Source organism: Myotis nattereri, assembly GCF_964212035.1.
Source record: "Myotis nattereri genome assembly, chromosome: 9".
Classification (NCBI taxonomy): domain Eukaryota; kingdom Metazoa; phylum Chordata; class Mammalia; order Chiroptera; family Vespertilionidae; genus Myotis; species Myotis nattereri.
This window is the reverse complement of record NC_138084.1, coordinates 74403808-74428804: the sequence shown is the minus strand read 5'-3', so window position 1 is coordinate 74428804 and position 24997 is coordinate 74403808. Positions and strand designations below refer to the sequence as shown.

General features: G+C 36.4%; 1 protein-coding gene and 1 long non-coding RNA gene across 3 annotated transcripts in view; one reads left to right on the top strand and one right to left on the bottom strand.

The window, feature by feature from the left end:
• DYNC2H1 (dynein cytoplasmic 2 heavy chain 1) overlaps positions 1–24997 on the top strand; it is a 310341-nt gene that overhangs the window by 223936 nt on the left and 61408 nt on the right. For both annotated transcript variants that reach the window (XM_081098792.1, XM_081098791.1), the window contains 2 exons: positions 4793–4897; positions 12064–12180. In XM_081098792.1, coding sequence (XP_080954918.1) covers positions 4793–4897; positions 12064–12180 — 222 coding nt within the window. The remainder of the gene's footprint in view (positions 1–4792; positions 4898–12063; positions 12181–24997) is intronic.
• LOC308524396 lies at positions 20755–23363 on the bottom strand. The gene is made up of 3 exons (XR_013996404.1): positions 23286–23363; positions 22662–22745; positions 20755–20789 (listed from the first exon to the last, which is right to left on the bottom strand). It is a non-coding gene; the product is annotated as an uncharacterized lncRNA (long non-coding RNA).

The following is a 24997-nucleotide window of genomic DNA, read 5'->3' as shown; positions in this document are numbered from 1 at the left end:
TATTATTTTACTGTCAAATTTAATACTTTAATAACAATCTTAGTTTATATTGTAAATATTAATGGAGAGGATTATTTTGCATCCTTGAGAAGGCCCTGAGCATTCCTGGTGTTAAGCTAGATTTAGATATAGGGTACTTGCTGTTAGCCAAGTCTCTGTTATCTGGGTACTGATTTCGGCTGGTTTAAGTCTCTTTCTGTTATCTGGGTCCCGATCTGAGCTGGGCATGGGAAGCGCAGCAGCCATGGGGGCAGGAGACCTCCCTCAGAAGGGGCGAGTGTTCAAGCCCCTGTATAGTTGGGGGGGGGGGTGAGGATCTTTGCCCCACCTCTGTTGACCCCCAAGTTCTCCCCTGAGGCCCCCTGCGACTGTGCCTGTCTTAGGTTGCCCCTCCCAGAGGGGTCTTACCCGTCGTTGACTAACCAGCCATCCTCCAGGGCCAAGCAGGGTGATGTGAGGTTTAGTTCTGTCTCCTTGGTAGCATATGCCCCTGTGGCCTCCATGCCCAGTAACTGCCTTTGGATCCCCTCGCCTGCTGTTGGGGCCCCGGCATTGATCATGAGGAACCCAGATTTCTTCTCTAGAGAGGGCCCAGCTTACACCATTGGGCAAGAGACAGATCCATGGTACCAGCCACCATGAGGCTACAACCTCAGTATGAACAAAGAGCTTAGGTAACAGCTGTGGGCAATTGGAAGAGAGACCCCCTTTGGTAAAAAGGGTCAAGAGAGGTCAATATAGAATGCTTAAGTGCCTTCCCAGGGGGCCTTCCACACAGTGGAAGTGATTAAATCCTTTTATGTTCTTATTAAGTTGCTACCAAATATTTAAGGAATTTGTGAGTTTGTTTTGGGATAAATGTACAATATGCTGTTGTAAAATATTAAAAATTATTAATGAGCTTTTGTTATTTTAAATTATATCTTAAAATTCTACTGCTGTATTTTAAGAAATATTAAATAAGATAACTTGTTTTGCCCTTTCTTAGAGGCAAAAACTTAAAATATATATTTATTAATATTTATTTTATAAAGCTTTCTATGTGATTTCAAGTATATTAAATTGGCTTTATTAAAAAATCATTTAAGAAAAGAGAATAAACTTTTGAAAACATTTCAGGGCCCATGAAATGTCCTAAAGTCATTCCTTGATTATAGTTTTGAAATCTAACTTAAAAAACTATTAAATATATATGTGTATATATAATTTAAAGATTATATACCTTTTATAATTATTAAGAGATATCAAATTAAAACTGATCTTTGTATTTAAAAATTTTGGTTGGGATTATAGAATTTATCCTCTTTTTTCAATTAGATAAATGTTGAAATTTTATTATAATTATATGATTTCTCCCAATTTATGTAACCAGAACTTTAGACTCTTAGCTGGCAAGTTAAATATTTAGTATTTCTTAATCAGTAACATTTTTAAGAATAAACTTCAAAAATACATGATATAATCAATAGATTTAATTCTATCCTCTAGATTTTTTGTGAGGGACATTTAGATTAATATTTTAGCATTTTGTTATTTTAGAATATTTAATTTAATTTAGTAAACTCCTAAGCCTTGGGGTGCCATTCACTGAAAACAGGTAACTATTAAAATACAAATTAGTTACATTCTTTCTATTAAGGATGGGAAACTGAGAAGCAAGCCTCTTTTTTAAAGTTGTCACTGGCAGGAAATTTTTGGCCTACCTGCTCTGTTGGGGGAAGGGAGGCTAGCCCTTCCTCTATTAGAAACTGCTTTGGGAAGCCAGCCTTAATTAAAGGGCGTAGCCGTCTTTTACCTGGGCTACTTAGATTTTTATAATTAGTATATTTTAATAATTCTTGAGATTTAAATTCAATTTATTATTTTAAGGCATATTCTTTAGTAAATTCTTTTAATAGAGACAATTTTACTAACTTTCCTTTTTGGCCTTGAAATTAACCTTTTAATATTCTTTATTAGTACTTAAAAACTGTTCTTTATTATGGAAATGCCAATCCTGCTGCTAGAATCTAGCCAGCATCTTTTTTTCTTTGGGTTAAATTTTGCCATCTTTCTTAGGAAATAAATCAGTCTTGGGTTTTATTTTGTATATTTGTAAAGAGATTTTAGCTTGAAACTCTATCTAAATGTCCAAAATCGGACAATGCGCGCCTTAGTTCCAAGCCAGTTTTCTCTTTACACGTGTACAGAAATCCCAGATGTATTTTTAAATTTCAGATCCGGTGGCATTTGCTGTAGCTGTATCAGAAATGCAAGGAAATCATCATTTCTTCTCTATGTGGGAGGTTTTAAATCTAATGATATTTTGTTTATTTCAGTAGGCAAGGGCAGCACCCAGGACAGACAGAATGTCTTAATCCTATGGACCCAAGGTCCAGCCCGGCACTCCCGGGGGCTGCTCGGAATAGCTCTTGTATCTATTTTGCTCTCTGGGGCGGGCTGAGTGCTGTGCAGCCTGCTGGCCTTGAGACGGCACAGGGACAGGAGGGTAAATAGACAATGCCCCTGTTATTTGCCGTGGCTGGGCTGGCCCCTTTTGGTAGTTTCCCGACTGGTGTTGAGGCAAAGAATGTCCCTGGATATCTGTCTTAGATTTACACTCATTTGCCCAATGTTTTCCTTTTTTACATTTAGGGCATAGTCCAGGTTGTTTGGGACCTCTGCCATTTCCTTTATTAACCCCTTTATTAGAAGGACACTGTTTTGCTATGTGTCCTGTTCCTCCACAAGTAAAACACTTGTATGTTTGACTTTTCCTAGGAACTGGTGCTGCACAAGGCAGCGGAGAGCGGCGGGAACGGCCCCCGCGGCTTCTCTTTTTCTTGCCAAGAAGCTTTAATAATTCTAAAAAGTGTTCTAACATATTCTCTATATTACTACCCTCTTCAGTTCCAGCAGAAAAATATTCTTCCTCCTCTTTTGCCTGAACAATACCTGTATTATCATCATGACAGAGAGCAGCAGCTTCCTCAAAATCCTCCTCATCTTGAGGAGTTAAATTATCTTTAAAAGTTACATTATTTCTTTTTAATATACTGTCTTTTTTAGACTCCTGTTTTGTGCTATCACACGGCTTCTCCCTTTTTTCTGGCTTAAGAGATGGTTGATTATGGTCATGCCTGGGATCTAAATAATCCCGTATTAAATTCCATAAGGAAATGCAGACCTCCTGAATGAATTTTAAAAAATTTTCTACTTGCTTGTCATTAACCTTAGTTCCTCTACTATTGAACATAAACTTTAACATTTGCCTATAAAGAGCATTTTCTCTAAATTCTAATTGCCCCATGCTTTACTCCCGATTATCAAAAAATTGCTCCTCCGTTACCTTAACGAGTGCACTCTTTATCCGGAGGAGATCCTCACGTCGTCTCTCCAAGCCCGACGGAGTTCCTCACCGTCTTTTTCCCAGTTCCTCAGTCCCTTAGCTCGGGCGCCAGATCTGTCAGGGCCAGCCTGACAGGGTTGAGCCGGGCTGAGGCAGGGAGGTGGGAATTGAGAAAAGAAAGAAAGACAGGAAAGCGGGGTCGGGAGGACCCCAATTCTCGAAGAACTGAAGCGAGTTTATTAGCTATACAATCCTATTTATACACAACGCACTGAATCGGAGGTCTGTCAAGAGGAATGTATTCTTTGTTCCTCTTAATCTCTAAGGGAGAGATACAGCAGAAGGACAAGGTCTCAGTACAGCATATCTCAGTAAATAGTTACAGACTTCTTGGTAAGCTATGAAAGACTGTTCTCATTCTACAAATGTTGCTCTCATTCTACTGATAATCGCCATCCAAACAAGTCTGGGAAAACTGTGCGGGTAAGGGTCCCAGCCTTGCTAGCCCCTGCAGGTGCAAGGACCTTGCCAGCTTACATCTGGCCCCCAACAAGAGAGAATCATAGATTGGTTGCCTCCTGCATGCCCCCTACTGGGGATTGAGCTGGCAACCCGGGTATGTGCCCTGACTGGGAATTGAACTGTGACCTCCTGGTTCATGGGTTGATGCTCAACCACTGAGCCACACCGGCTGGGCTATATTTCTTTTTCTGTTAATTAAAAAATTTTAATGTTGCCCTAGCTGGCTTGGCTTAGTGGATAGAGAGTCAGCCTGCGGACTGAAGGGTCGCGGGTTTGATTCTTGTCAAGGGCATATGCCTGGTTTTCGGACTCGATCCCCAGTAGGGAGCATGCAGGAGGTAGCTGATCAATGATTCTCTCTCATCATTGATGCTTCCATCTCTCTCTCCCTCTCCCTTCCTCTCTGAAATCAATAAAAATATATTTAAAAAGAAATAAAAAATAAAAATGTTTAATGTTGACATAATTGCAGGTGTCCCCCTTTTCCCCTGCCTTTGCCACATCCACCCACTCCCTTCTCCCCTCCCTTGGCCTTCACCAAACTATTGTCCATGCCCATAGGTTATGCATATATGTTCTTTAGCAAATCCTTTCATCTTCTTTACCCAGTCACCCCTAACTTGGGCACCGGCCAGTCTATTCCATGTATTTATGCTTCTGGTTCCATTTTGTTCATCAGTCTATTAATTAAATTCCACATATAAGTGAGATCATGTGATCTTTGTCTTTCTCTGACTGGCTTATTTCATTTATCTAATACTCTCCAAGTCCACCTGTGCTGTAAAAAGAATATTACTTACAGATGATACAAACTGAAAGCGAGATTTATCTAGAAATGTATGTTAATAAGTAATAATTTAATACTTCACAGCATTGTCTGGGATTTCAATAGATTTAAGTTCAATCTTTTTTGAAAAATTGTTTTTCCTTTTTTATATTTAGGACTATCGTGCTGTCATTGAAAAGCTCCCAGAGGATGACAAACCTAGTTTCTTCGGCCTGCCTGCCAATATCGCTCGCTCTTCTCAACGCATGATCAGTTCTCAGGTAACCTAAGAAAAGATGAGCTTTTAGAAAAAACGTTCCTACTGAGCCTAAAAGAAATAACATTAATTTATTTAAAACTATAGACCCCACAAATTTTTATTTTAAAATGTTATTTTATTTAATGCAATATATTCCACTCTTACCTTGAATAAATTTTTAAATGAACCAAATAGTTCTGTCTTAATACATTTGTTAAAATTAGTAAAATATCATTGAACATTATCAGTTTCATCCAAAATATGTTTGTTTTATTCCTGTGATTTCAAGTTACTTTAAATGTAATTCATGCAATTAATTATATAATTAATTCTTTTATAAAAGGGCGTTTTATAACAGTAACATTGATTTTTCTATAAGAGCTACATATTTTTTTTAAGTGCTAGCTACATATTCTTTTTTTCCTAAGCATATTTTGACATCCTAGAAATTTTTCATGGACTCCACAGTAATTTAAAAGCAAAAATTTTAAAATGTGTTATATTTATTCTTAAAATGTAATCATTTTTTTTTAATTGCCAACATTTGAGGATTAATTCCTGGTGTAATATTCTTAGTAACATTGCACTGAACGGCCTCCATGAACTCAGCAGATGTGGTACCTCATGCTCAGCACCTGCAGTTATCCTGACTCAAATGATTTTTCAATTATTAGAGAAGTCAGACATTCCCGGAAAAATCAGTTTTTGATAACAGGCAGCTTACAATGCTCTTTTCTCTGAGTTAGTCCTCTGTTTAAACATATTAACTCATATTTCAAGACCATGTTTATTAACTACAACTTTGCAAATAACACCATCAACCAAAAGAGGTAATATAGTATGAACTTTTTACACAGGGTATTACATTCTGAGTTCTAACTATAGTAAAATCTATGTTTGAACACTTGTCACATTTTGAGTTCTATAAAGCAAGTGGATTGGAAAACATTATAAGCCTATTTAATTTTGTAATGTACACAATGATTTTATATTTACGACTTACAAATATTATGAACTTGACTTTTTAGTTTCATGGTTTATCATTTAGTAAGAAATAAAAATGTTTTTTCATTTGAAAAATGGCAATTAAGGGGAAAGATTGAGGCATCTATCTTACTGTTCTCTTGTGAATTATATTTCACTAGAGGCCCAGTGCCTTTTGTAGTCCGGGAGCCTGGGGCCTAAGCCGGCTCAGCCATCAGTTGGACATCCTTAGTGCAGGATAATTGTTATTTTTAATCTCTTAAATAGTCTCAGGACAAGGTGTTTTCCAATAGGGTGTGTCAACTGTCTTCTCCCCCCTCCCCCCCCTCCCAGGCAAGGCAAATGTGTATGTGGGAAAGATGTCCTCCACTGTGTGAGGGAATGACTCAGTCCAGGAAACTTGGGGTGTCGGCCTTCTGAGCTCTATCCCCCGAGTCTCCAGTCCTGGGTTCTGCTCTCACAGCTCCAGTCCACTCCACCCTCCCTCTGCCAGAGCAAAGGTGGGTGGCTCCACAGGGAATTTTGTGCGTTTGCCCTTTAAGAGGGTGCCTGAATTTTCAGCTCTCTCTCCCTGGCAGACAGCACCCCGCTGCTTTTCAGAGCCAGATGTTATGTGGGTCCCTCCTCAGTTTGGTGCTCTCTGTTGGAGATTAGACCCCAGAGTTCTCAGTGGCAACCCCCCACAGCTGAGGTATCTCTCCAGGACTTAAGTTGCTGTCTGTGGGCACCAGGCCAGCACTTTCACACCTCCGCCCCTCCTACCAGTCTCTATGCCATCTCCACTTTCGGTCCTTGGGTGTCAGGGTTCTCTCCTGCGAGGTTTCTGTTGATTACTCAGGAAGTTTTTCTGTATTTTAGTTGTAATTCCAGTGTGTTCCTGGGAGCATGTCCGTGCAGCATCCATGTACTGTACTCTGCTGCCATTTTTAACCCTATTATTCCTTTTAATAGTATAATTTTAAAGTAAAATGTTCCTTCCCTTACTTAATCTGTTGTCTAGATATCACTCAGTTTAGTCAGAAGTTTCATAATTTTATTAGTCTTTTTTAGTAAACGACTTTTTTATCTGGTCTAGTGTGTATTTTTTATTTTATTAAAAGTTTTTTGCTCTTATTTGCTTTCATATACATTCTCAACTTCATAATTTGTTTAATTTGTTCAGTTTTCAGCATTGCTTTTTTTTCAAACATAAACATTTACTGTTATAATTATCCTCCAGATTTTTATTCATTGTAGTTCCATAAGTTTTGATATGTGGACATTTTTGGGTGGTGAATGTTCATAATTATAGTATTTCAAACACACTACATTATCATCTCAGAGCCAAGGCAGAAGAAATCAAGTTCCCCTAGTGCTCCCTCTGTGGGGCATGCTGTTTCCTAATTACTGTATTGGGTGCTGCTCTTTCAAGGTCTGGATTTCTATTTCCTGTCTTTGGAAATGTGGACCTTATACTTTAAATGAGGGACATTTTACAAAGTAACTGGCCAAGTTCATAAAAGACAAGGAAAGACTGTCACAGTTTGGGGCGAGACTATGGTTATATAACTACTAAATATAATGTGACATTCTCATGAAACAGAAAAAGGACATTTCTGGAAAAATTCACCTATAGTAGTTTGGTTAATAGTATTGTACCAGTGTTAATTTCCTCATTTTGATCATTGTGTTGTGATAATGTAAGGCTCTAACATTAGGAGAAGCTGTGTGAAATATATGATGGGAATTTTCTGTACAATTTTTGCCATTTTTCTGTAAGTCTAAAAGTAGTTTAAAATATGAAGTAAACAAACAAGCAAAACAACCTATGGCCCCTTAGATTAGTTTTGCCTCTTTGGCTTTAACATTTTAAGATTTCCCTTAATATCTCTTGTACTTGAGTCATAAATTTTAACAGTTTTTTTTGATGATATTACTGTTTATTAATAATTTTTAAGCATATTGTTACAAAATTTTCTTTAGACATTGAGTCTGCCATAATCCCTGAGACAACACTATAATTTACTTAATTTCTTTCACAATCCACTTACTCATGTAGATTGGGGATATGTTTATTTCAAAAATCTATATTGTTTCTCACTCCCAGAAGAATTATAATGGAGGTGACTTACAAAAATATAAATAACTTACTAGTGTAAAATCAATAGTTGTGGAAATTAGTTAAAAAGAATATTAGGAAAGGAAAAGAATATAAAACTAGGGAAACAGTTTGTACCAAAAGAAAACAAACCCATGCTCTAAGTTCTATGTTAGATTAAAATTTTCTCTGTATGCTTTATAATATCCAAATTAAAAAGGAAATTACAATTGTATATATGGTTTAGTGTCTGAAAACACACCTATTGTTCAGGAAAAACAGAGGTATTCCTGAAATGTCTCCATTGTTCTTTGGAAGAGGACAGGTGGAATAGGAGTGACATCTTCTCTACAACCTTATAGATATCCCGAAACATACCAAGGCATAATACACTATGTTCAGTCTGAATAGAACATGGAAGAAGTGATGCAAATATGTTGTTCATAGGAAATTTTATCCCTTTTGAATAAAATTTTAAAAGAATAGTATAATCTTGCACTGCATAATGAAGTTTAGGTCCACAACGGCCCACATAAGATTAGTGGTTCCATAAGATTATATTGGAGCTGAAAAATTTCTATTGCCTAGTGCCGTGTTCGGCAAACTGCGGCTCATGAGCCACATGCGGCTCTTTGGCCCCTTCTGTGTGGCTCTTCCTAAGCCTTAGGAGTACCCTAATTACGTTAATAACAGTGTACCTACCTATATAGTTTAAGTTTAAAAATTTTGGCTCTCCAAAGAAATTTCAATCGTTGTACTGTTGATATTTGGCTCTGTTGACTAATGAGTTTGCCGACCACTGGCTAGTGACATTGTAGCCATCATATCACAACACATTACTCATGTGTTTGTGGTGATTGGTGCCAGTATTTACAAACCTACTGTGCTTCCAGTCTTATGAAAGCATAGCCCACACAGTAAATAATGTTTGATAAGACTAATAAATGACTGTTACTGGACTTATTATTTGCTGTACTGTACTTTTTATTATTATTTTAGAGTGTATTATTTCTACTTATAAAATTGTTTCCCTGATGCCATGTTATGCTGGCAACAGCATCATTCATCTCATGTTTACTGCATCTTTTGATGACATCGTTTTCCCTTGTGCTTATAGTCCAGGAGGAATAGACTGTACCCTTTCGGTTTGTATATACACATAGTAGGAGTGTAGTCTGTGCCATTTAGGTTTATGTAAGTACTCTGATGTTCATACCAGGACACATTCCCCAATGATTAATTTCTCAGAACATGTCCGTGTTGTTAAGCAGTGTGCATGACAATATTGAATAAAGTACTTTAATTGCTTAAAAATGTGAATAATGAAAAGACATTTTATTTTCTGTGCTTTATAAACGAGACAAATATGTAAGTTTTTTAAAAACAAAAGATGGCCAGTACATTGTTATAAATTATAGTCCTATCTTCATTATAAAAATATTTTATTATTTATTTGAACTCCCTTTTTATGCTCTGTTCATTAAAGTTTACAATGTAATGTGATACTGTGATTAAGAAAAGCAACCTCACCTGTTATATTTCTAATGCAGAAAACATGACCATTTTTAGTCTGGCAAACATTTTATTCTTATAATAGTTCTAACATTACATATAAGAAATATTTGAACCTTTTTCCCTTCAGACATCTCTTTGCATTCTTATTTGTTTCCTGTCATAATTGACAAATTTAAAACACAAATAAGTGATAGAAAATGTTTCCAGTGTTAAAATAGCTCTTCTTCTGACTACCAACTAGTGATGTTTTGCAGTCTAGCAAAGTTGATAAATTAGTTGCTGTTGTAGAGTTCAGCTAGAGCAAATGAAAATAATTTATCAGAAAAACAAAGAAAATGAAACACTGAATCACCACAGTTTTTTCAAGACTAGAGAATCAATCAAAATCTCTAGAAGAAACTTGAGTTTACCAGCATGATTGTGGATTTTTCACAATTAAGTAGTGCATTCATTTTGAAGATATATGGCTCATATTTTATTACAAACTTCAGTAATACAAGAACTCAACAAAATATGAAATATAGTCCAATCTCTTAATAAGGAAGAACAACCAACATCTCTCAAAAAGTGAAACAGAAAAGTAGTCAACATGCTGCAAATATTGATGTTTAAAATACTCGCTTAGGAAAACATATGCCTGGGTTTGGGGATTTATTTTGTTTATGTTAGATAAGCAGTTTTAATATTTAGTTGACATATTTACAAAGAAATATGGGTACTTCACTGATTTTTATACACATTCCCCAATATCTGTAATACTTAGCATACTTGGTAAAATTCTAGATTATTATAGAATTTTATTCTGTTATTGAAATAGAAGTCATTAAACACTATTTTAGAAAAGAAAATGTGAGTGAATTGATTTTGGTTATTATGATAAAAACCTGATAACAAGGATGTTGCAGGAGTGAAAGCCCTAAATAGGGAACACTTGTTTACCTTGCTTTAACTACCTGACCTATACTTCTTTCGAGTCTTAAGAGTAGAAGAAACATTAAGATGATAACACCAAATGAATACAGTGCCTTAAAACTGTTTTTGATTATTTTTACCAACAAGTAATTATTTAAAATTGTTTTACTATTTTATACAGTTTGCTATGATATTTGCTATCTTATCATTTCATCTTTTCAAAAAAACTATCTTTAATTTATCAGCATTTTGAAATTATGAAATTTAACCAATCAAACTAAAATATATTTGAATTTCAGAAATGAGCAGATAGAAACGATCAGAGGTTATTAATAATGGATAATTGGAGATTTCTGGCTAAAGAAGCAGCTTTTCAAAAAAGAGACATTATAATCTGCCATTTTGTTTTTATTTAAATTTATTACAGTAACATTGATTAATAAAATTACGTAGGTTTTAAGTATACAATTCGATGATACATCATCTGTATATCTGTCTACCACTCAAAGTCAGATAGTCTTCTGTCTCCATCCATATATTTGACACCCTTACTCTTTACTACTCTCCTACTCTTCTTCCCTCTGGTAACCACCACACTGTTGTCAGTGTCCATGAGTTTCTGTTTGTTTTTCTACTTGTTCTTTTGTTGCTTTCAGTTTTATATCTCACATGTAAATCAATCATATGATTCTTGACTTTTTCTGACTTATTTCGCTTAGCATGACATTCTTAAGAGCCATCCATTTTGTTGTTAATGGCACTATTTCATCTTTCCTTTTTAAAAAATTCATCTTCATTGTTGAAATTATTATAGTTGTCCCCTTTTATCCACATTGATCCCTTCTAACTAGCTCCTGCCCCCACCCCCACCCCAGGGCTTCACCACACTATTGTCTGTGTCCATGAGTTATGCATATATGCATATAAGTTATTTGGTTAATCTCTTTCACCCACCCACCCTGCCTTCTCTCAGATTCAACAGTCTGTTCCATGCTTCTATGACTCTGGATCTATTTTGTTAATCAATTTATTTAGTTCTTTCAATTTTTCTTATGGCCAAATAGTATACCATTGTATATATATGTATCACATATTCTTTATCCAGTCCTCTGTAAAAGGACATTAAGGTTGTTTCCATGTCTTGACCACTGTGAAAAATGCTGCAGTGAACATATTCAAATATGTTTGTGAATACATGTCTTTAAATTTTTGGGCTAGTTCCCAGAAGAGGGGTTGCTGGGTCATATGGTAACTCTATTCTTAATATTTTTAGGATCCTCCATACTACTTTTAGATTCTTTTTTTAAAATATATTTTATTGGTTTTTTACAGAGAGGAAGGGAAGGGATAGAGAGTCAGAAACATTGATGAGAGAGAAACATCCATCAGCTGCCTCCTGCACATTCCCTACTGGGGATGTGCTCGCAACAAAGGTACATGCCCTTGACCAGAATTGAACCTGGGACCCTTGAGTCCGAAGGCCAACGCTCTATCCACTGAGCCAAACTGGTTAGGGCTGTTTTTTATCTACTTAAATAAGTCAGTAAAATACTAAGTCAAGTGAACAAAGATAATGGGATTAAAACTTATTTATATTTGTCTCAACTTTTATAAAATAAGTATCACTTTTGTACCTATGCTATTTCTGTTTGACTGAAGTCATTTTCATTTATTGCTGTTTATTTATTTTGTTCTTTCAGGTTATTTCACAGTTGAGGATCTTGGGCAGAGCAGTAACAGCTGGTTGCAAATTTGATAGAGAAATCTGGTCTAATGAACTTTCTCCTGTCCTCAATCTCTGGAAGAAACTAAACCAGGTTAGTAGTGGAATATCCTTCTGATATTTTTCTGTTTTATCTACAAATTGTCCATGTTGTCCTGGAACTAGATGGGGGAAATAATAGCAATAGAAGTCGATCAGCCAAGGAAGCAGTGTCACCAGTGTAATTTGTCTTTTTCTAGTCATCTGACATGTCATCTTCTATACCTACTATATTTTTGGTCACACCTTGTCTTCTCTGTCCTCTTTCTTTAAAGTCACTGACTATTTTTAAAGGGGAAGTGTTTCAGTGGTGTCAGAGTGCTAAGGAAAAATAACATCAACTGGATTCAGTTTGTTTTTATAATGTAGAGTATGTTATATTAAAAATGATAGAATATTTGCTCACTAGGCAAAGCCTTAGGGTATTATAATTGCTAATGCTATTGAATAAGGATTTATTCTCTGGGATTAAACAATATAATATTGTAAATTGAACATTTAGTAATATTATAAAAATGCCTATCTATCATGACTATGAAGTCATGACCCTGATTTCCATTCTTCATACCAATTTGTATTAAAGTTGCTATTATTTACCCTCTCTTTTTTAAACCAACCTTTGCTTATCTTTAAATTAATAACCACATTTACACAAATGTTTGTTCTTCTCCTTGAGCAATTTATTCTCTTATCTTGATGTTTGGATAATATTCCCCTTGTCAAGACTCAGCTTCTTCTCAGCAACTTTAAAAAACTGACAGGCTATTTAATTTTAATTTTCTGGTGATTTTCCATGGAATTCTTAAAATGTGTTCGCACATACAAACATATGTATTCATATGTATATTTATTATATTATACAATAGAGTAATTTATTCTGAGAATAATGTAAATTTTTCAGTTTTCATTTAGAGAATAAGATAGAAATTGAATGATTTGAATAATTGACTAAGTCTATCCCTTACTAAATAGCAAAACCTAATGTATAAGTAACCCTAATCATTACAAAGATCTCATCTGACATTTTAGAGTCACAGTCCAGGTATCTGTCAGAGCCTTTCCTTTCCTCCGAATTATAAGTAAACTTGTTTGACCCAGTTTCCAAGTTCAAGAAAGAGTGAAGTCTACTCCACGATTTTGTCACCTTAACTCTTACAATTTTTTTCTGTCTCTATGTCTGAATTTTCATTGGTCATGTTTTTCTCTCATATTAGATCTGGCTTTAAGGTGCAACTTCTGTCTATATATTTCATAGAAAATCCAGTCATACCAACGTAATGTGGGAGAGGAAAAAAATGTCTTTTCTTCTACATTTTTAGATTCTCAGCTGGGTCCCTGTTTCAAAAGACAGATTAACAAGGGAAAAGCATACAAATTTATTTAATACGAGGGGCCCAGTGCACAAATTTGTGCATCTTGAAAGGAACTGTGGGCCATGAAGCTGTGGTGGGCACAGGGGTGGGTCTTGACCCATCCTCCCCGCCCCCGCTTGGCCCCTCCCACCATAGTCCCTGATCCCCTGGCAGCCCCGCTGCTCTCACCACTGCTGCTCCCGCCTGCTCCGTGGCACTGACACGGGCTCTGCTCGCACCCGCTGAAGGCGCAGAGCGATTGGGGCCAGTGCCGGCAGCAGGTGTGAGCGGCAGCTGCTGCCTCGATTGCTCCTCAGGAGCAGTGGGAGGAGGAGAAGCCCTCAGGGGAGATTGGGCGGCAGCTGCTGCTCACACCCACTGATGGCCCTGAGCAATCGGGACCAGCTCCAGGTGCTGGCAGCGGTTCCGAGCCAGGCCAGCGTCGGCAGAAGGTGTAAGCACCGGGCGGGACTATGGTGTGGGGGAATAAAGAATTTTCAGTAACCACCAGAGGCTCGCCTCGATGACAGCAACTGGTGCCCCGCCCTGGTCTGGTGCCCCTGCTCACCTGCTCCACCATCCCACCACGGCCAATGCCTGCCATGGTCTGAGTGTGCCCCCTGATGGTCAGCACACGTCATAGCAAACAGTTGTTAGGTTGTTCTGCCGTTCGGTCTATTTGCATATTAGGGTTTTATATATATATATATAGGTAAGATTTATGTGAATTAGGAGCTTCATAAGAAAGTGGAGACCTGAAGAGTCCCATCCACAGGCCCTGCAGGCGAGAATCAGTTTCCTACTTCAGGGAGGGGTAGAAGTCAGAGCACTGCCCTGCCCAGGGTCTCCACCTGAGATACTGCCTCCTCAGGACAGGGATGATTCATGACTGTTACCACACTAATTGCTGGTCGGTCTCTCTCTCTCTCTCTCATTTATAGCATGTTTTAGATTGGTAAGCTAAAAATATGTATGGACCGTTTAAAGTTTAGTTAAATTAATAATTGGAGATTATTGAAGATTCCTAAAAATACTTAAAACCCAGAAATTTTAGCTCTTTATTCATATTAGCTGAACAGATTAGGAACCCATAAGTACTATATTTTCAGATAAGGGCCATAAGTACATTTGTTGTTCAAATTGAAACTAGAAAAAGGTGGTAGTGAGTTTAAGTCATCACTCGAATTTGGACTATTGGTTTGTAGCCTTTCACCTTGTTTATAAATCCAAGGAAGGGGATTTGAGGTGGCGCACTAAGTAGATTTAGTGGCATAATCCTTTACTGCAGGGGTGGGGAACGTCCATCCCAAGGCCTGTATAAGGCCCTCGAAATCTGAAATCTCTTGGTTTGGCCTTGCCAAGGCATTAGGGGTGAGTTATTTAAATATTTCACCAAATACAGCAGGCTAATTTTTAAGCAGATAATTTGGAATGGCCCACGAATGATGTTATAAATATCCAAATGGCCCTTGGTAGAAAAGAGGTTCCTTGCCCGTGCATATAGGGAACATTTTACCCTTTTTCTCCTTCAGAAAGTTTGATCTTGCAAAGAATTTGTATTGTGTACTTTTTAAAATACTTGGTTTTATGTGTTTAACCTCTGTTCAAATTGGTTGAAACTAAAGAAAGGAAGTTAAAGTGCAGCTATTATGAATCATGAACTTGTTTTATCGTAATCTTGAACAGAAACAGTTAAGACAGACCACTACAGTTTTGTGAAGTTGTCTTGAGTGCAAGACAGTAGCTGTGGGAATAGGGTGCCAGGGCTCTCAGCTTGGGAGGGAGGAGTACTTACAACTTGTAGGAACTAAGCATGTTTCAATTTCCTTTTGGGTAAAATGTAGTCATGGCACTGGGAGCAAGTAGTCAGTGTCTTCTCAGGTGGTAACACAAAACAGGTGGATTTGGAGGAAATAATGAAAATGAAATGATTAAAATGAAATATTCCTAATATATGTTTGGATTGAATATAAGGATCATTTTCATAATGAAGGCAGAATCAGTGTGCCATTTAGAATAGCAAATTCCAGTTCTTAGGCGGGGGAGTGTTTGTTTAGTTTCATATAGTTTGAAATTTTAGTGTAATATAGTTTTACTGTTGTTTATTATAAACCACATTTCAAGGTGATATAAAGTTTTATTAAATTTTGACAGAAATGAGATATTTGACCATTTTTTTCTTAAAGCAGTATAACGTAGTAAAGCATGGACTATCGAATTCCACTGTCTGGTTTAAAATTCTGCCTCTGCCTCTTCTAGATATGACTGCACATGTTGTCTCATCTCTCCTTGCCTAGTTGCCTGCTCGGTAAAATGGGGTAATAGACTGCTATAATTAGTAGATTGGTCAATACTGAGTATTTAGAAGTGTGCCTAGCCTCTGTTAAGTGCTCAATAAATATTAGCTGTTATTAGGCAGATTTAAAAAATAATATTAGGTTGAAATTGCTCTTAAGGTTTTTATATTTTGGAAATCTGATATCCCTATGATAACTATACAAAGAGTCTAGAAGAAAAGCATATGCTTTCTAATATTTATCTTAAAGATATAATTACCTAAGAAGCCTGTGTTAATTAGATAAAAGAACAGGTCTTTAGAAGGATGTCACTTAGAATCATAAGCAGATTGTACTTGCAAAGGGTTTTCAATCAAGTACTAATCAGATTGTTTTAAATTAATTACTTTTCTAGCATAATGATGATGAGTATTTTTATGAATGATTAAATGTGAGTTCTGGTAAATGTTGTTACTTTTAGTGTTTTTGTTTTGTGCTTCAAATGTACACTATTCCATATACACTTGTATGTGTCTGAATGTGGATGTGTGCATACTGCTTCATCACACGAAATTTTTAGAGTTTCATGATTCCTACACCTTATTGTTAGAATACTCATTAATTTCATTATTTATCCACTAAATCAATGGATTCTGAAAGGAAATCTTAAACCACTTTTTTTCTCCATCATTCTGAAAAGTTCTTTTTAAAATCATCTTTGAAAGTTAGAAATCTAGGAAATCTAATCACATTTTTTATCAGGTCACTTAAGTATTTATAAGATGGATACAGTTTTATTTTTGTTTAGTTTTTTTTGTTGTTGTTGCCTTTGTCAAAGGAAAAATGTTGAATGAAAAGTGTCATTTCACTAACTAGTAAATTATTTTTTAATTTTTTATTATGACTATAAAAGTATAAAACCTAATAGCAAAATCTGTGGCTTATGAATACTACTGCTTTTTATTGTATTGCTTTTTATAATTCTCCCCCGAAGATATTTTTTCCTTTGATTTTTGTAGAGAGAGTGGAAGGGAGAGAGAGAGAAAGAAACATCGATGTGAGACACATTGATTCGTTGCCTCCCAGACTCACTCCACCTGGGGCAGGGACTGAGCCTGCCACTGAGGTAAGTGCCCTTGACCAGAGTTGAACCCGAGACCCCTCAGACTTTGGGGTGACACTCTGACCACCAAGAAAACTGGCTAGGGTTGAAAACTACTACCTTTTAACATTGTCATTAGCATTAAATACATTATTATGATAGTGCCTGATACTTAATAGTTAATAAATGTTAACTTTATTATAGTTGTTATACTGTTTTTTTATACTGTCTCTAAAACTTCTAAATCTAGAGATTTATTGTGTTATCTTCAGTAAAGTATAACAGAGATTAGACTAACATATAATATTAACTGAATTTTAATATTTTTACTGAATAAGTACATTATTTTTATTCTTTTGATTATACTTACTGATATTAGAGGAAAAAGTAATGTTATATAATTCCAGTTTTAAAAGTATAAAATATAAAAATAAAACTAATTATTTTACATTCTTACACACAGCATTTAACACCAATATACAACGTACAAATAATGATTTTTTTCTTCTTCATATCTTGGGGGAACAGTTGCTTCAATAACATGTGAGCTTACTTTTATATTTTCATAGGATGGGGTGATTGTTCCCTGTTCTTTCCTTACAGAGGTGGGCACATGTAGTTCAGAAAGTTCTAACTTCATGAAAACTTAACACAAACTTCTTTGTCTTTTAATTTTTATGACTCACATATTTATAATGGTCAATTTCAGTAACCCTAAGCATTCTTTGTCTCCAACCCCACCTCAACCTGCTCCCCACCAAATCCCTTCATTTTATACAAACAATAGAATACATATATTGATAGATTTATTATCATCATTCCTTAATGTAAGGTATGCCAAAAGTCATTTTACTTTTTAAATTTTCCTGGTGAGAATGAATATGTATGAAGTTGCCTGCTGTAAGTTTTTCCCTCTGGGACTGGCTTCTTCATCTTTCTCTAATTAAGGAGAGAGCTTTCCTGTTGTTTAAAGAGAACAATTTTTACTTACTCAGTGAGCTAATGAAGTCAAGTCGTTGGGAGACTAGGGAGAGAGAGATTCTCAGGCCACTGTGATGGCTATCAGTGGTTCTCAACCTTCTGGCCCTTTAAATACAGTTCCTCATGTTGTGCCCCAACCATAAAATTATTTTTGTTGCTACTTCATAACTGTAATGTTGCTACTGTTATGAATGGTAATGTAAATATCTGATATGCAGGATGGTCTTAGGCGACCCCTGTGAAAGGGTTGTTCGACCGCCAAAGGGGTCGCGACCCACAGGTTGAGAGCTGCTGCCTTACATACTTGAGAGTTTTACTTTTAAGCAGAGGGCTGAATATAATGTAAGCATTGCTTTTAATGAAGAAATAAACAGCATGTGAATCCATTAACACTTTTCTCAGTGTTCCAAAATTTGCTTCTCATTGAAATGAAAAGATTCAGTGGTATCTGGCGCAGAGGGAGTAACCTCTGATTTCCAAAACATTATTTTAAAATGTTGTTCTTCCTGTAGTAACGTTTCTAAGGGTTTTTACATCTGAGGATGTCTTTATTTCATATTCACATTTAACTGATAGAGTGGGAGTATAGCTACAGATCCATTTTTAGCTTCCTAATTCTTTTCTTTGAACTCTTAGAAAACATTACTCAGTTGTCTTTTTATTGAAGAATTTTCTGTTGATATGATTCCCTTTTAATAACTGATTTTTGGTCTAGAATATTCTATCTCTGATCTCCTTAATTTTCACCATAGTATATATGTGAATTTTATTTTATTTTTTTGCCATGTATTCAGTTTTGATTCTCTGAGAAATTACAATTTCAAAAGCTAACCTATTCACTTCCACCTGTTTCAGCCTGGGCCCCACGGGCGCTGGGTGTGTGCTGTGTAACATCAAGGACACTGCTGTCTATGGCTGGTGCTTGATATTGCTTTTTATAGCTCTGAGGTGGTAATATGGTGGACAGTGATCCAATCAAGGTAATGTGAAAAGAATAGTTTTTCACCGAAAAACTCTTTGCAACCATGTCACTCAATCCTCTTCAGTGGTAGGTTATTATATCCTCCCACTCAATAAGTCCCCAAGCACCTGTGTCTCCCAGGCATTTCCTATTCTTCTTGTGCCTTTTTCTGGGTTCCGTGTCTTCTTGTCAGACAGAATTCTGAAGTGGGAGACTCATTTCCACGGTAAATATAGATTCTTTTCAAAGTTATTATATTAAATTTATAATAGCCAAATTAATCTATCAAGTGTGTTACATTTCATCATTATAATATTTTGTCTATTACCTATCTTCTCTTTCCTGAAGCTATTGTCATAATTTAGGTTTTAATTCTTTCTCATGTGGATTATTGAAGAAAATTCTGAATTTGACTTTCCTTCTAACATATAGGATGTCCCCGAAACATGTATACACACTTTAACAGCTGATAATTCACTTAATTTTCACTCCTTTTCAGGTTTAACTGATTTGAAATAACGGATGAAGCCAGATTAAGCTTTGAACAAAGAAAATTTATCCTAAAGTGCTACTAGCCTTTTTTTATGGGGATATATAAAAGATAAAGTTTACAGTATAAAACTGGCAACAGTCAATGAATTGAGGACACGCAAATACTGAACAGTGATTCTTGATCTTTGTGATTCCATTGCTTCAGTTATCAGCAGTGCCTGGTCATCTATTTGAAAACTGGCATTGACAAAAACAATTATTCATTTCTGTAGATTCTTTTAAATTTTAAAAGTGAACTGTATGTTCATAAACACTGACTTTATAATCATTCAAAGTATATACATTTTTGGGGGCACTCTGTATATTTGGGGACACCCTGTAAACTTGGTCCAAATCATATTTCATATCATTATCACATTAATTTTCCTGAAGAAAGTATTTTTTCTCACAGCATGGATCCATATAGAACCTATTTCTAAGCCTTTTCCATAGTGAGGCAGATCTCAGTGTTATATAAACAGACCACTGTGGTTTCTGTCTATGAGGACTTCCAGGTGCTATTTCCTTCTGGAATTTCCTAGATCTGCTAAACTAATATTGGCCAGATAAAGTGCCAGCATCTTATAGAAGCCTTTTCAGCTGTTACTCACTTTTCTCTCCATTTTTATATAGTACTAATTTATAACTTGCATAATAATTTCCATAAGAGTTACATTTTAAGCTAGGCAAGTTAATATATGGTAATTAGATATAGGAATTCTCTTACTTTGGAGAGTATTGAAATTTATGCATGTAAATGTTTCAAGTGAAACAACTTAATGCCACATTCCTGTTTTTTAAATCATTATTATCAGGTTATGATTAATTATTAGGTAAACTTAAAAGAATAATTACACTTAAGCAATGAAAAGAAATTTTTAAATATATTTTATTGATTTTTTACAGAGAGGAAGGGAGAGGGATAGAGAGTTAGAAACATTGATGAGAGAGAAACATCGATCAGCTGCCTCCTGTACACTCCCAACTGAGGATGTGCCCGCAACTCAGGTACGTGCCCTTGACTGGAATCGAACCTGGGACCCTTCAGTCTGCAGGCCGACGCTCCATTCACTGAGCCAAACCGGTTAGGGCTGAAAAGAAATTTTTTATGAAAAGTATATAATAGTCATCTAGGTTCTAAAAACTTCCCATTAAGTAAATAAAGGATCTTAGCTGAATCACTTACTAACTTTTTCTTAGCTTTCCCTTGGGTAAAAAAGGAGTCGGCATTCTTTTATTTGTTCATTTACTCATTCATTCATCAAATATCTATTGATGTGCGCCTGCACTATGATAGAGGTGCTAGATTTATTAAGAGATGGAACCACCTGCTGCCAGGGGTTAAGCTGTAGCTGGGAAGATACCCTGCTCACTGCGCCAATTGTGGGAGTACTTACTCCTTGATCCTGCTTGACTATGCCAACAGGTCCTTCTCTGCCAGGAACTGGACCTCCTCGGACACTGGGTATGAGACGGAGAAGGTACAAGAAGTCGAGAATCTTTATTGTAGCCCAAGTAGCCATTGCTAACAAGGAGCCATCATACAAAGCAGTCCATAAAGCAGGCAGCCACACAGAGTAGTTACAGCAAACATAGGAGCCATTACACACACACAGCCCTATATAAAGTCAGCAGCCTCCAACATAGGGGCTACACGAAGTAGCCCAACCAAGTAGCTGTGCACTGGCTGGCCAGTAACACACTTTATACCAACTTAGACAAAAGAGGCTTCTTGCCAACATAGTGACATCAATACTTGGGCTACAGACAGGCACACCTGCACTGTGCGTACAGTACAATCACTGTGTCCTTGCTTTTGGACCTGCTTATGGTAAGTTGGCCTTGGCAACTTGGCCTTGACAATCCGGCGTACTCTGAACAGGGTTCCCACAGAAGGACATAGTTCCTTTGTTCCTGCTCCTGCTTTCTGTTCTCTAGAAATCCTATTTGGCGGAACCCACAGGACATCAGCAGGAAAAGGAGAAGTAGACACACAAAAAGGATAGAAAGCTGGGTTGATTGGAGCTGAGGCATATTATCTCCTCTCCAAGAATAGGGTGTGCCTTTTCATTTGTACTGCCTTTGGTTTTTATTCTATTTTTTCTTTTTGTAATGTTCTGTCTCTTGATTTGTTTGATTCAGTAATTCCCCCACCCCCTCTTTTTCCTGTAAGCACTGAAAGCCATATTATCATTTTTAACTATATCCCACAAATTTGTATATGTATGTTTTTAGTATTGCCAAGTTACTAAAAATTTCATTGTGACTGTCTTCTTTAATATTTTGGTGTTTGTCATGGAAGAGGAGTTAATGCAGGGACAGTTTACACAGGAATGGAGAAGGTGAAGGAAGTTAAGGGACAGTGAAGCATTTTAGGATTAGCAGTAGCAGTGAACATCTAAGACTTCTGCGCCTGAGCTGGCAGGGAGGGCAGTTAATCAAACAAGAGCTGTGACTGTCTCTGTTGGAGGGGCTGCCTGACAAGAGCTGCTGCAGTTGGGGTTGTGGAGTAGCAGAGGGACAGTGCCATCCTGTAGCCCAGCAGGGAGGGATCCCAGAAGCAAGTAGCTCAGAATAATAAATGCTCCCTTGCCTCTGGCTGAACTGAAGGAATCTAGAGGAGAAGGGTCCTTTATTATAAAACAATAAGTTCAGCCTCTGGTCACAGAGCTAAGTAGAGAAGACCCAGAGGAAACGAGGTGGAAAGGATAATACGCAGCACAGCTTTAATTTTCATTGCATTTCAAAGCAAATTGCATATACCATATCCTTTCACTCCTAGATACTTCAGTATGCATCCTAATAAAGAATTTTCATCTTCTATAACTACCATGTTATTAACACACCCTACTAAAGAAACAATAATTCCTTAATTTAATACAAGTCCATGTACAAATGTTCTGTCTCCAACTATATTTTAATAGTTCAGTTGAACTCAGATCCAAACAACTGCTACATACTGTGTATGAATGTTATATCTCTCTAAATCTAGAATTCCCTTCCCTTCCTTATATCATGGATTTTAAATCACATGCTGGCTAGTTGAAGAAATCATGTCATATGTCTTTGCTGTAATGCCAGATATTCTGATTTTAGCTGAATTGCTTCATTGGCTGTTGTGTTACTTGCTCTCCTGCCTCTCAAATTGCGACAGGTTTGAAATTAATTTTGAAGGCTGAGTATGTTAAGATTGTTACATGAGTACTTCATAGGTGAAGCTGAATTCTTTATACTATATCATATCACGGAGTCACATATGTCCTAACTCAGTAGATAGAGCATTAGCCTGTGGACTGAAGGGTCCCAGATTCGATTCCTGTCAAGGGCACATACCTGGATTGTGGGTTTGATCCCCGGTAGGGGGCATCCAGGGGCAGCAGATCAGTGATGTTTCTATTTCTCCCTCTCTCTTCCTCTCTGAAATCAATAAAAATATATTTAAAAAAGAGGCACATATGACTGTTCATCTCACTTAGCATGATGCTAATTGATCAGTGATTTCTAATGGTGACAGTCACCTCAATATAAATTTCCCTATCAATCTTCCACCTGATAGTTTTAATTGATTTTTTAAAATAAGGTGTCAAAGCTTCTAATTCTCTAATTTCTTCTGAAATTATTTGCTCAAGTTTTATTTAGAAGAGCTATCCTACCTTCACTAGGACTATGAATTTACCATGAAGTAAAATTCATAGCAGAAAGTCAGGATAAATGCTTAATTTTAAAAACCAATTTCTAGAGTAATGAATTGGCATCCTAGCAATCTCCAGTGCTGTATGATGAATTTCTTTTTATATTTTTTCTGTTTGTCAACCCCTACATTCATTATTTTACTCATGACTTTTATTTTAAATGAGGTGAAATTCACATAACAAAATTAAGCATTGTAAATATTACGGACAGCATTAGATCTTTTAATATGAGATTGTGTTGTAATCTAGTCTTTTACTAAATTACCTCTTTTATGGTAGCTTCACAGAACAGCAGCAGCATTCCTCTGGCCACCTTTCGGAGCAGATAGCCTGTAAAATATACTTACCTAGAAATAAATGTAGTCTTAGTAATATGCCATTTTAATATAATCTAGTTTTCAAAAAAAGTTGCCATTTTGTTTCACATACCCAAGTTATAATGAATAATGACTTTCTCTCAAAGAAACGGGATACAGACAAAGCTTAAAGTCCTCTTCACAGTGATGTCTGCGAGTCGTATACCTCTCTCTCCATGGGTAACTACTGGGTTTGGTGTTAATCAATATTACAGCATATTAAATAAAAGCTATGAAATTCTCGAGGCATATAATAATAACCAATAATATACATTTTAAAAGCTTCTTTTTATTCACTTGCTAGCTTCTTTCGGTTTTTCTTTTTCTTTTTTTTAAAATATACTTTATTGATTTTTTACAGGGAGGAAGGGAGAGGGATAGAGAGTTAGAAACATCAATGAGAGAGAAACATTGATCAGCTGCCCCCTGCACACCCTCTACTGGGGATGTGCCCGCAACCAAGGTACATGCCCTTGAGCGGAATCGAACCTGGGATCCTTCAGTCCGCAGGCTGACGCTCTATCCACTGAGCCAAACTGGTTAGGGCTCTCGTTTTTCTTTTAGAAAGATGTAATAATAGCTTCCAATATCATTTTCCATTCATCAACTCAGCATACTCCCCTCCTCAGTCTTTCACAGCCTTGGCTTTCCTTTGTCTACTAGTCACCAGCTATTTTGCCTTCTATTTTAGGTCTTCAACATTTCTGATTTAAACAGTTTGTTGGGTAATTAGCACACACTTGTCCTGGTTGACCTCTGCTTTAAATACAATACCTTTAATTGGAACTAAACTAAATAAAATGAGTATTAAAACATGATGCTTTGGTTTCCTTTGATCCACCTGATAATTTGGTATGAAAAGGAATAGTTATTACGAGGTTTAGATCTAAGTTCTGTTTGTTTGCTAATAACTGGTTTCTGGACAATAAAACAAAACAATAAAGCAGCCAGTCCTGGGGAATGGGCTTCCAGAAATTCTATATAGATTTTTCAACTCTTTGAACTCACCAAACTCGTAGTATTTTCTTTACTTTTTTAATTCCCTTTCCTACCCTCTTTTTTCCACAGTTGTGTCAGAAATCCACTTCTGGATAGACATAATTTAATGCAAATATGTCAAAATTTTTACTATTCTGATTATGAATACTTGGGACAAGAGTTAGTTAAACTTAAATTAATCAGGACTCTTTAGATTCCAAGTGATGGAAAACCTAGTTCAGACTGGCATAGGCCTAAAAAGGGCACTTTATGTCTCACATAACTGAAAAAGTGTTAAATTGGTTTTAGTCCAGGGGTGGGCAACCTTTTTGACTCGAGAGCCATAATGGGTTCTTAAACTAGACCGGAGGGCCGGAACAAAAGCATGGATGGAGTGTTTGTGTGAACTAATATAAATTCAAAGTAAACATCATTACATAAAAGGGTACCGTCTTTTTTTTCAATAGTTTTATTCATTTCAAACGGGCCGTAGTTTACCCATGGCTGTTTTAGTCACAGCTTGTCCCAAGGAACTTGAAAGGATGTAATCAGGACCGAGTTACATATATATTATATGTGTAATACATATAATTATTATAAGTATTCTGAAAGAGCTGCTTTACTGAAACTGATTATATATACT